The 12,187-nt window shown below is 49.4% G+C and overlaps 1 protein-coding gene across 1 annotated transcript in view; it reads left to right on the top strand.

Annotated features, from left to right (window-relative positions):
- Rab11b (RAB11B, member RAS oncogene family) overlaps nt 1–11,906 on the top strand; it is a 13,369-nt gene extending 1,463 nt beyond the window's left edge. Inside the window, exons 2-5 of the mRNA XM_021186184.2 lie at nt 8,530–8,725; nt 9,462–9,655; nt 9,934–10,014; nt 10,691–11,906. Of these exons, the coding sequence (XP_021041843.1) occupies nt 8,530–8,725; nt 9,462–9,655; nt 9,934–10,014; nt 10,691–10,836 (617 nt within the window). The 3' untranslated portion in view covers nt 10,837–11,906. The remainder of the gene's footprint in view (nt 1–8,529; nt 8,726–9,461; nt 9,656–9,933; nt 10,015–10,690) is intronic.
- Nucleotides 11,907–12,187: the final 281 nt, after the last annotated feature.

Genomic DNA, 12,187 nt, shown 5'->3' with positions numbered 1-12,187 from the left:
GCTCTTGCTTTCTGACCTACCTTAATTCCAGTCCTGACTTCCTTTGGTGATGAACAGCAGTATGGAAGTGTAAGCCGAATAAACCCTTTCCTCCCCAGCTTGCTTCTTGGTCATGATGTTTGTGCAGGAATAGAAACCCTGACTAAGACAGGATTTCTTTCCAGTTCAAAGCCAATCTGGGATGGTGAGGTAGCTTAGGTATTTGTGTATACTGCCAAGCCTGATGACCTGAGTTCAATCTTGGGACCTTCATGGTGGAAGAGAGTCAGCAAATTGTCTTCTGCCCTTCACATGTACTCCACATCACATGAGCCCACATATATAAACAGAAAAAATAGTGTAATTTAGCAGAGTGTGGTGCCATACACCTTTAATCCCAGCTTCAGGAAGCAGAGACAGACAGAGCTCTGTGAGTTCAAGGCAAGCCTGGTCTACATAAAGGGGTGAGGTGGGAGTGGCAAGTCAACAGAATGAGATTTTTATTTTATTTATTTATTTATTTATTTATTTTTGGTTTTCGAGACAGGGTTTTTCTGTGCAGTCCTGGAACTCACTTTGTAGACCAGGCTGGCCTCGAACTCAGAGATCTGCCTGCCTCTGCCTCCCGAGTGCTGGGATTAAAGGCATGTGCCACCACACCCGGCTTCTTTTAAAAATTTTTAAAAGCTAACTTAGGTTACACATCCATAGTATGTCTTAAAAAAAAAAAAAAAAGAAAAGGGAAAAACAAGTTCAGAGAAGCAAGTTCCTAAGGGTGGAGCAGGGTTGAGCCTGGATAGATTTTACCACTTAGAGGCTAAGTTTAGGGGCAAGAATTGAAGCTTAGATGTGGAAAAGACAGTTGTTATACCTCCTCCCTTCAATACATATGTATCCAACTACAGGAAGAGCTTTCCTACTTAGTGAGCCTCTGTCCCTGTCATTGGGGTTCCTCATTTTTCTGGTGAGCATATTTAGAGATCTCTGGCATTGTGACACCTTCTATGCCAAACTGAGCTTTTGGGTCCTCTAACCATTCGTGCTGGACTCTGATTGATAGTGAATGATTTTGAGAGCTAATTCCTGGATCCTCAGGGGACATAACCTTTGCCCTTCTGGGAGTGTGTCCTGGTCCTCAAAGCCAGCCTTGGCATCTTGGGACTGTGGAGGTACTGGGGTATCCTTGGGGCAAAAGGCTCCTGAGATGGAGACAGACAGACTTCTGCAAAGATATGGTTACCACACAGCACCATGGGCTGGGAGTGGGCTATATCCAGATGTGAGACCGATTAGCAGGTGTTAGATTCCAGGTATCACTTTAGAGGCAGAGTACGATTTGGAAAGATTTTGGAGACCAGAGATTTGAAGGGCTCTCTGGTGATGGGTGGAACAGATTCAAATCCTGCTGTGTCAGGGGCCTGTCCCCACTCAGACCACCCTGAGGAAGCTTCTAGGCAGGGCAGGGGATCTGTTCTCTTCAAGTCAGCACACCCAGGCATCTGTGATTATTTTCTGCTTGTTTTCGGCTTTTTACTGTTATAAATAGCCTGGCATTGAATGTGTGCCCTAGTCCTCTCTTTGCCCTGTGGGCTAGTTCCTTGATGTGCATTCCCAGAAGTGCAGTTACTAGGTCAGGGGCAATGGAACTCCATTGCCATTACTGGTACTTGTCTCCAGAACTCACTTCCTGGAAGCACCAATCAGCTCCTGCAGCAGCTGGCAGTGGGGGAGTGGCCGCCTGCCCCCACTGCCCTCCCGCACTGGCCTCCTTTCCTGGTCTGGCAGGTACCTTCTTCAGTAAGTCATAGTAGCTGCCTAACCCCCAAGGTTAGCATTCTGTCCGTGCTTACCCCAGGTCTCCTCTCCGTTCCTTCCATCTCATCTGAGGATTAACATTTGTCCTTTCCATTCAGACTTTAAACCATTAAATTAGAAAAAGGAGTGCTAGGAAATGAAAAGGGAAGAGAGCTAGCAGCAGACAGGCCACTATCTTCACTTGCCTGTATATGGCAAATCCCTCAGAATGTGAATATACTGCACCTGCCAGTCCCTTTTGAGACTCACAGCCTTCAGAGGCTCAGGCTTAGGGCAGGTCAGCCATTATAACAATGGTGGTGACCTGGTCAGCCTTGGAGAGTCACCTTATATTCAGTGGCAAGAAGACAAATTCAAGGTCAACCTAGGCTATGTAGCAAGACCTTGTCTCAAGAAAAAAAGAAATCTATGGTTGCACTAGAAGTGTTGACAGGGGCTGATTTTGTGACTTTGTGGCTCTCTTTGCCACCCGTAGGAACTCAGGAAGTCTAGTAGTCTGGAGCCCTGCCCCGCCCCCAAACCCTAGTGCTGGGTCCACCAACTTTGCCTGTCTCTACCTCCTTATCCTAGGCTTTGGTCACATTTCTTTGACTTGGAGAGCCACAAGTCTGTGCTTGAGACAGTGGCTGCTCATACACAAACAGTTTTTGGCAGCCACATCATACTTTGGCCCCTTTGTCCTTAAGGCTAGGGCCAAGAGGTCTCAAGAGTGGGTGGCCACATGCCATTTGTTTTCCTCCATAAATAGTCTCTTCAGCCCCAGGAGTGAGGTTGTTTATTTGTACCTAATTATAGATCCTCACATTTCTTCTCCCACCATTTTCTCCTGTCAGCCACTGGCCATTTTCCCAACCTGCTGGTGGATCCCCAGGGATAGCTGTGATTTCTCTGAGGAACACTGATTTAGGGTTACTGCACTTTGACCACCCAAGCTCCAGAGTTCCCAGCCATTAGTGCCCACCCAGTCTTCAAGGACATAGATCATGTAGGAAGGACAGGGATTCTGTTATTTTAAGTTGCACTCACCCCTGTCCAAGGACATAGAAATGACTAGAACATAGAAATGACTAGACACCAGGGACAGGGCTAGCCCTAAAATGTATAATCCTCTGCCAAGTACATCAGACTAGGCAGCATGTCTGCCAGGCCTACTGTGCTAGTGACTCTCACTAGCCTCAGAGATTAAGGCAATAGTCCTCCCCTGTGCTCGTCCCTGGAATAGTTAGAGCCACTTCATAGAGTACACCTTGCCTATATTGGGTCTCCAGGGGTGCTGTCCTATCATAGGACAGGCCAGAGTATCCAGGTCTCCTGAGAGGTGTCAGATCTTTGTTTTTGCCAACTGGACTTGCCTGTTCAAGCAGCCAACTGACATATCCAGGGGGACCTTTTCCCAGCCAGCAAAGCCACCAACTTCTTTGGAAATGCTGGGGGCTGTGTCCTGAAGGGCCCATTATTTTCCCAAGACAACTGATCACTTGTTTTCTTGACAATGACATTTCACACTCATTCTACATGTAGAGCCAGTCCAGTCACCACTCTGGTATACTGGGCACCTTGTGCCAGGGATGGCCTGAGCAGCCTCGCCTTCCTGCTGGTCTATTGGTCTATTAACTCTCAGCCTGGTCTGTGCATTCTTGTTCTAAGTGTGTAACCTTGGACTGGGGATTTGGTCTCCGGGGTAGAGTATCCCTGACTGCTGTGGGATTATTGACATTTGCGTCTGTCCCTGGGGTGGCCCTGAGTCATTTGGGCATAAGCTTGGCTCCAGGTACCGTCCTGGTCATAGTACAGGTGCTGTGGCTGAGGGTCCCTGAGGCTGTGCAGCAGAGGCAGGACTGAGAAGACAGCAAGGGTGTGAGAGACCGCCTGAGCAGGGCACATTTTCCAGGTTACTCCTGTGGGCATGAGAATGACGAACAAAGTTCTCCTGGCTGTGGCAGCTCCTGGGAGAAGAAAGTGAAGGGAGAGAGTGCTGTGGAGAGAGATTCCCCGCAGTTCAGCTTGTTTCTGTATGGCTCAGAAGTCAGTCAGTACCCCAACCCGTGTGGTTAGAAGTTCTTAGCTCTGGGTTATAGGCTCTTGTCTACTAGCTCTACAACTATCCTTTATTTTTAATTATTTATTAAATATTTTTATTATTTATTTATTTATTTATATCCCAAATGTTGCCCCCTCTCCCAGAATTTGACATTTTGGGTACCCAGAGAGTCTTGGAAGGATGCTAAGCCTGTCATTACATGTCTTGTAAAGCAGGCCATGTGATAGTCTGCATGGAGAATAGAAGCCTGAACTGAGGAGTCTCACAGACTAGTGGATTTTTTTTTTTTTTAAAGATTTATTTATTATATGTAAGTACACTGTAGCTGTCCTCAGACACTCCAGAAGAGGGCGCCAGATCTCGGATGGTTGTGAGCCACCCTGTGGTTGCTGGGATTTGAACTCAGGACCTTGGGAAGAGCAGTCAGTGCTCTTAACCACTGAGCCATCTCTCCAGCCCAGACTAGTGGATCTTGATGAGGAGTCAGAGTTTGTTGGCTATCCCTGATGAATGCTCAGGTGTTTAGAACCTAGGAAATAGGCAGGCTGAGTTGCACTGGGTTTCACTGCCTCTAGGGGTAGAACCAGGACCCCTGAGTTGTATGACAGAGATGTAAGGAGAATGACAGGGAAGACATGAGACTAAGATGGAAGAGAAAGACCTTGTTTTAGAGACCTGAATTCAGATCCTGCCTAGACATTTTCCCAGGCAAGTTGCTCTGGACATGGACTGCTTGGTGAATGTGATTGGAGGTTTCATCTTTTTTTATTTCCATGTGGAAGAGGTTTTATTGGGAGAGAGAGAGACAAGGTGGCAGCAAAAAGAGAAGAGGGGGGAGGGAGGGAGGGAGGGAGAGAGAGAGAGAGAGAGAGAGAGAGAGAGAGAGAGAGAGAGAGAGATTGATTGCTAGCAAGCGCGCACGTGCAAGCGAGCGGTGTTTGTCATCTAAACAGCCTCTTTTTGTTCTCTCTCTTAGTAATCAGTTTGTGGATTGTGGTGGTGGTGGGGTGTTGTTTGTTTTGTAGTTTTGTTTTTGTGGGTTTGTTTTGAGATAGGCTCTCACAGTATATCCCTGGCTGGCCTACACTAGTTTTCCAATCCAATGCTTTAAGAGTCTCATGAAGCTTAGGCCTGTTTTAAACTCACTATATAACCAAGGATAATAATGAACTTCGGATCTTCTGCCTCCATCTCCAGAGTAATTTCAGGGTATACCATCAGGCTTGGCTTTATGCCCACCACACTCAGTTTAATGCAGTGCTAGGGATCGAACCCAGGGCTTAATGCATATTTAGACAAGCACTGTACCAACTGAGCAGCATCCCCAGCACTGTTTGTCCATTGAGACAGGGACTCAAAATATAATTCAAGCTGACATTGAGTTTACTATGTAGCCCAGGCTGGTGTTTTTTTTTTTTTTTTAGTTTTTCGAGACAGGGTTTCTCTGTGTAGCTCTGGCTGTCCTGGAATTCACTCTGTAGACCAGACTGGCCTCGAACTCAGAAGTCCGCCTGCCTCTGCCTCCCGAGTGCTGGGATCAAAGGCGTGTGCCACCACGCCCGGCTTCAGGCTGTCTTTAAACTCAAAATTCTCTTGCTGCAGTCTCCCGAGGCCTGGAATTATAGGCATGTAACACTGTGCCTGCCTCATCGTTAAGCCTGCCTCACTCTTATTATTCTTGGCTCTAAAGCAACCATTCCCAAAGGTGAAATGGGTTGGGTTCCCTGTTTTGCCTCATTCTCACCTGTGCCGTGAGGTGACCTGGGCATCCTCCCAGTATGTTATAGGTTGATTATAGGTAGGCAGGGAGACCCTTCCACCTGCTTTGGGGCGTGCTTATTTATTCCACAGACATTGTTGGCACTTGATGTATACCAGGCCCTGTGTTAGGCCTGGAGATACAACAGGGAACAAGAGTCCTGCTTATAGGGCAGATAGCCACAAAAAAGAAAAGAGTGAAACTAGACACATGTGAGGGTTGCAATAGCTGGGGGCTTAGAGGGAGGGGCCTAGGACAGAGAATGGAGAGGGTTGGGAAAGTAGTTATAATAGGATTGCGGAGAGGGTCTTCTTGACCAAATGGCATCCACGGGCTTACAAAGACATGAGGCAAGGGCCAGAGAAAGAATACTCTGTGTAAAGGTCCTAAGTTAGGACTGTGTTTGATGTATTGGGGCAGAGCAAGGAGCCCATGTAGCTGGCTAGAGCATGTGGGAGAGAGAAGGATGGGAAAGAGGCTTCAGGACACATAGTGCTATGCCTTGTAGGCCCCAGGGAGGACCTGGGCTTTGATTCTTAGGGACTTAGGATCCATCTAAGTTCTTCTGCTCCTAAGTCCCTGGCTGGGACAAGCAGTATGGCTCTAGTGCTCACAGATGTTTTCTTGTGGCTGTGAGGAGTACAAGCTTTTGGCTGGGACCTCAAAAGAAGGCTGATACTGTGATAACAGTGTAAGATGACAGACAACCTGGCCTTTGAAGGTAGCAGGGATAAACACACACACACACACATTCTTATACTTTGTCTAGCAACTGAATTTGTATACACAAGTACACATACAGGGCTAGGGATGTAGCTCAGTTGGTAGAGCACTTTCCTAGAATGCATGAGACCCTGGATTCTCAGCCCTAATATCAAATACACCAGGTAGGCATGGTACCAAATACCTGTAGTCCCCACACTCAAGAGGAAGAGGCAAAATGATCAGTATTTCTAGGTATTTCTCAGGTACATCGTGAATTGGAGGTCAGCTTGTGCTACATGAGACCCTATCTCAAAAGAAATTACATATATACGTATAATTCTGTATGTCTTCAGCATCTGAAGCCATCTGATGGAACCCACATGGAAACAGAACATTGTATTACTGGTCCCCAGAAGCATTCTAGTGTCCCACAGTTACAAAGGGGATGCAGGATTGATCTTAGAGTCCGAGAGGAAGAAAGAACTGAAGAGGACTATCGGTGGTTGTCATGAGTACCTTCAAGCTGAGTGAGCCGTTGACGGAGCCCAGGAAGGGGAAGGTAGCACTAGCGAGTAGATTGGGGTGAGCAGGAGACTGTTCTGTTGTGCTGGTTTGAAATGTGGGGCTCTGTCGGGATATAAAGACAGGGTGCACCAATCTGGGCTTGCAGAACGGAGGTTAATGTAAGAGTCACCAGCAGTATTTACAGCCAGAAGCCTGGGGACCCAGTTATGTGGCTCCCTTCTATTTTCAAGTAGAAGGATAGCTTGCAGCAGCTCAGGTTCAGTCTGTGGCCCTGCCATGCCTGTCTCTCCCTAGGCTGGGAGCCAGAGCCTGGGTGAATACTCTTTCCTATTCCTCAGGCCTTGGATGACCAAGCCTGCAGCTCCCTCCCTTGGCTCTCCACTGGTAGGTCCACCCTCAGCTACAGAGTTCCACACCTCTGCTTTCAGGGACCACAAGCTTTCTGGCTGAGGTATCTGATTAGATGCCTACTGCCAATCACATCTGCATTGTGTACATGTGAACAGAAGTGTGAGCATGTGTACATGTGAACACATGCACGGTGAATCCTGGGACTAAGAACAGCCCTCCCAGGCCCTGTCCCCGGGGCAGACAGGGCTTTTTGAGACAGGGTCTCACTGTGTAGGTTTGAATGGCCTGGAGCTTGATATGTAGACCAAGCTGGCCTCCCAAGTGCTGGGATTAAAGATCTTAGATTTCTAATCAGCCTGCTTCCACTTCCTGAGTTCTGGGATTACAGTTCTGTTATTATAGGCATGCACCACCATGCTCTGTTTATGAGGTGCTGGAGACTGAACCAAGGGCTTGACCCATGGTAGGCAGTCTATCATCTGAGCTGCAGCCCTAGGTTTATATCTTCATGATTGGCTCCAGCTGCAAGGAGGCATGCACAGGGTTAGAGACCTTTTCTGCCTGTCACTGTTACAAGGCTAGCTTTTAGGCTGAAGGAAGCCATGCACACTTACATATCAACCTTATAAAGAGATGACAGTGATGGGACCCTCTAGGAGCACTGAGTAGAGTAATCCTGACCTCAGGCAGGAGTGGTGGCCAGCTGTGTCTAGACTGCAGCCAGAACGCATATTCCTGTTGTTCATTTAACTGTCCGTGTTGTCTGAAGCAGCTGGAGAAGAAGCATGGACAGGGGAGGTGTATTGCTTCCTGTTACTTAAAACACCAGACACAAACTCTAATAGGTATTAACCCATCCTGTGCCCTGAACAAAGCCATTGTAATAATGACATGCTCACCTGTGTTCCTTCCTTTGTACTGCATGCTGGCTGGTTCCTGACTCTGTCTACTCTCATTTCCATCTTTCAAGTAGGCCAGCTGCCTTCCTGTTCACACATGTAGAATAGGTGGCCCAGAAAGGATAAGTGACTTGTTCAAGGTCACTCGATTTCAGATCTTTCTTTCTGTGACCATTCTTGACTTACTCGGCTGTCAGGTTGGTGAGTTTCAAGCCACCCTCCTGCAGTGTGGCCTGGAATGTCACCATATTCTAGCTGGGACAATCTTCCTCTGAAGGCAAGAGACAAGCGAAGGCATCTGTGCTGTCTCTGAAGCTTCCACTTACCTGTGTGTTCCCAGCGTGTCCGTGGGTGGCAGAAATCAGGGAGCCACCATGCAGGTTTGGTGGGTGGATATGGGAAACATTGGGTGCTGCCGGATCCTCACCTCTTCTCCCTCTCTCCCTGCCCGCAAGTGGTGCTTATTGGGGACTCAGGTGTAGGGAAGAGCAACCTGCTGTCACGCTTCACCAGAAACGAATTCAACCTAGAGAGCAAGAGTACCATCGGAGTGGAGTTCGCCACTCGCAGCATTCAGGTGGACGGCAAGACCATCAAGGCTCAGATCTGGGACACTGCTGGCCAGGAGCGCTACCGTGCCATTACCTCTGCGTGAGTTTAGCTAGGGTCAAGACCTGGAGATAGCAGGGGTGTGTGGGCATGTGACATGGGAGCTTGGAAGGGTATGTAGGGGCTGAACTAGAGCATGGAAAATTTGAGATCAGGGCTGTACACCCAGAGCTGTGGGACCCAGAGGCAGACCAATATCCAGCCTATTGCGCAACCTGGCCGTGAGGTTATTACTGGGTGGACAGTGAGGATCTAGCTTAGGCCTTCCATTTTCACCCAACCTCACCCAGGCAGCCTACCTGCTTTCCTATTCCTGGCATCTTCTCCCAGTCTTAGCATACATTTTGCCTCCCTATTGCTAAGACCCACCCAGATTGCCTCTTTGTGACCCCCAAGCCCCCTGGCTGTCCCCTCACCTCATTTGTTGTGCTTTGCATTTTCTTCACCATGGCCTCATCATGGGTCCTTTATCCCCAGAGGATGGAAATGGTCCCATCTGTGGTACAGGCCTGTTTGCACAGTGGACACTGGCACTTCTGCCTGGTTGCAGCCTTTTCCCTACACGGCTGCTGTATCTTCTCCTTGTGTTGATGGCCTTTGAGTGTCTTCTATTACTGAGCCCCAAATTCCCTCCTCAGTCTCTCCCATTCCTGAAGGGCCTCCTTCAAAGATAGGACGACTGCCCCTTCTGGGCCCTGTGCTTGGGCCATCCTCTAGGGTTTCCATGAGGCTGCCACCGCCCTCCCGTCTAAGGCTCATATCTGAACTTACTCTGCAGGTACTACCGTGGTGCAGTGGGTGCACTGCTGGTATATGACATTGCCAAGCACTTGACATATGAGAATGTGGAGCGCTGGCTGAAGGAGCTGCGGGATCATGCAGATAGCAACATTGTCATCATGCTGGTGGGCAACAAGAGTGACCTGCGCCACCTTCGGGCTGTGCCCACTGATGAGGCCCGTGCCTTTGCAGGTGAGCTTGTGGCAGACATGCCAGTAAGACTGCTCTGAGAACTAGACTGGACAGGTTCAGAGAAACATCTAGAAGTCCGGCACCCACCTCCTCCAGTGTCAAGGCTCATAGTCACAGTGCTTGTGTTCAGCCTCTTGTCCCTCAGTGGTCCCTCCTACTAGCAGCAGCTCTTCAGATCCTGAGTTGGCAGGTGGGCAGGTATGGTCCTGGAGGGGAGTGTCGTGAGAGGGCTGTGGGAGCCAGACCCTCTTATTTAGAGAGAATTTTCTCTTTTCCAGAAAAGAACAACTTGTCCTTCATTGAGACCTCAGCCTTGGATTCCACCAATGTAGAGGAAGCATTCAAGAACATCCTCACAGGTGGGTCCTGGGTCTGGGTGGCCGTTAGGAAGGTGCTTTAGGAGTAGGACCCAGTATAGACCTTCCTTGCCCCACAGAATCAGGACATAGCTAGCTAGCCCTTGCTGGCATGTGGGCACAGAGGTCCTCACCTAAGTCCCTGTGATATGGGCCCTTCTGGGTCTGCAGGGGAAGGAAGGAACAAGCAACCTGGGCTACGTAGGACCAGTTCTGTGACTTGCTCCTGCCCCTGCCCACTTGGCTGTGCCCGGGAACCTCCAAGAGCCCAACCCTGACTTCTATTTTACTGTGATGTGGTGGAGAATTGTCTTTGTTCCCTATTGCTGTGATAAAATACTCTAAAAAAGGGACAAATTCAGCATTTGTTTTGGCTGACAGCTTAAGGTACTAGAAGCAGCTGGTCATGCCATCACAGGAGACTGGAGATCCATGCAAGCTACCACTTCGCTCCCTTTCTCCACTAAACAGTCGGGCATCCCCTGCAGGGAATGGCTCTGCCCATGTCAATTAGTGTCATCAAGATCCTCCCCGACGGGCGTGCTCAGAGGCCCTTCTCCCAAGTGATTCTAGGTGCTGTCAAGGTGGAGATTAGGAATCATCTAGCCAGAGCCCTGCAGAAAGGTAAATTGCCTTCGCTAGGGTACACAGCTTGCTCACTACATCCTCCCTGTTGCAGAAATCTACCGTATTGTGTCACAGAAGCAAATCGCTGACCGTGCAGCCCACGATGAGTCCCCTGGCAACAATGTGGTGGACATCAGTGTGCCACCCACCACCGATGGACAGAAACCCAATAAGCTGCAGTGCTGCCAGAACCTGTGACTGCCCTGCACTTTCTCTTTGTTTTGTTTTGTTTTTGTTTTTGTTTTTGTTTTTTGGTTTTTCGAGACAGGGTTTCTCTGTGTAGCCCTGGCAGTCCTGGAACTCACACTGTCAACCAGGCTAGCCTCGAACTCAGAAATCCACCTGCCTCTGGCTCCCAAGTGCTGGGATTAAAGGCGTGCGCCACCACTGCCCGGCTTGCCCTGCACTTTCACCCAGCGTGCGTGCACGTCCTCGATCCTTGGCCAGCCCTTCACCAGTGTCCTCCCAGCCCCTCCCTTGTCCCTCTAGGACAGGCTGCTCCCACCCTCAAAGTGAGCTCCGCCTGCCAGCCCAATGGCCCAGGAAGAGCAGGAATCCAGTGGCCTCTCCTGTCCTGTCTGCTCAAGAGAAGCTAAAAGCCCCTTGCTTATGTACCTGCTCTTGGATATTGTGGGCATCTTGACAGGGTAGGGAGGTTGGTAGGATGGCCAGGGCCAGCCAGAGGTGAGGAAGATGAGTGGAAGGAGCCTGCTTCTCCTGTTTTCCAGACTCCAGGGATCGATACCTCCTCTCCTCTCTGGCCAGATGACCCAGCTGGCCCTGTGTCCTCATCCCAAACCCTCTCTGAGCTGATACCCGAAGAGCCAGGCATCAGAGGCTGAGCAGGTGGACATTCTGGGCTCTGCCTCCTGCCTACACCACCATAGCCAGTGCCAGCACGGCCTCCAGCATTCCCAGGCCTGCGCACGCCTGCGCACTCCTGCTCCTGCCTGTAGATTTATGCTGGGAGAAGACACCCTTGCCCCTCTCCCTCCTCCTCTGCACGCAGCGCTCTCCTCTGCCCATCCCCACTTCTCTGTCTCGTCTCCTGTCTGGTCAGGAACCTGTCTGCAAGTGAAGCAATATCTTCGTGTTTTGTATATACAACTGCTCTTGTAGCCTTTGGTTTTTGTTATTGTAGAGAAACAGATTCTTTATACACTTTGTAAAATTTACGCCAAACCCCAGCTCTCGAACTCTTATTCTCCCTGTAGCCCTTGCACTGTTGCCCGTTACTAAAATGTATAAGCCACTTCTGTACAGAAACCCACCGCTCAGCTTCTGTCTTCTTTCTCTCCACCAAATGATGCACCTGAACCAGGGCCCTTTTACATGTCCCCAGTAGTAGGTTAGTGTAGTACCTGCTGAAGACAGTGGGCAGGCATGCTGATCTTGCACAGTAGGCTGTGAGATAAGGATCTTGAGCTCCAAGGAGGGGAGAGTGAGTCCTCTGCAAGTGGCTCCTATAGTATGGAGGAAGGAAATGATGGTGACCTGAAGTGGCAGCCTTCACTTGGAACAGTTTAAGGAGAAGTTGTACCAGCCTTTC

Source organism: Mus caroli, chromosome 17 (genome assembly GCF_900094665.2).
Source record: "Mus caroli chromosome 17, CAROLI_EIJ_v1.1, whole genome shotgun sequence".
NCBI lineage: Eukaryota > Metazoa > Chordata > Mammalia > Rodentia > Muridae > Mus > Mus caroli.
Note: the sequence above shows the minus strand (reverse complement) of the source record. Positions and strands in the feature narration are given on the sequence as shown.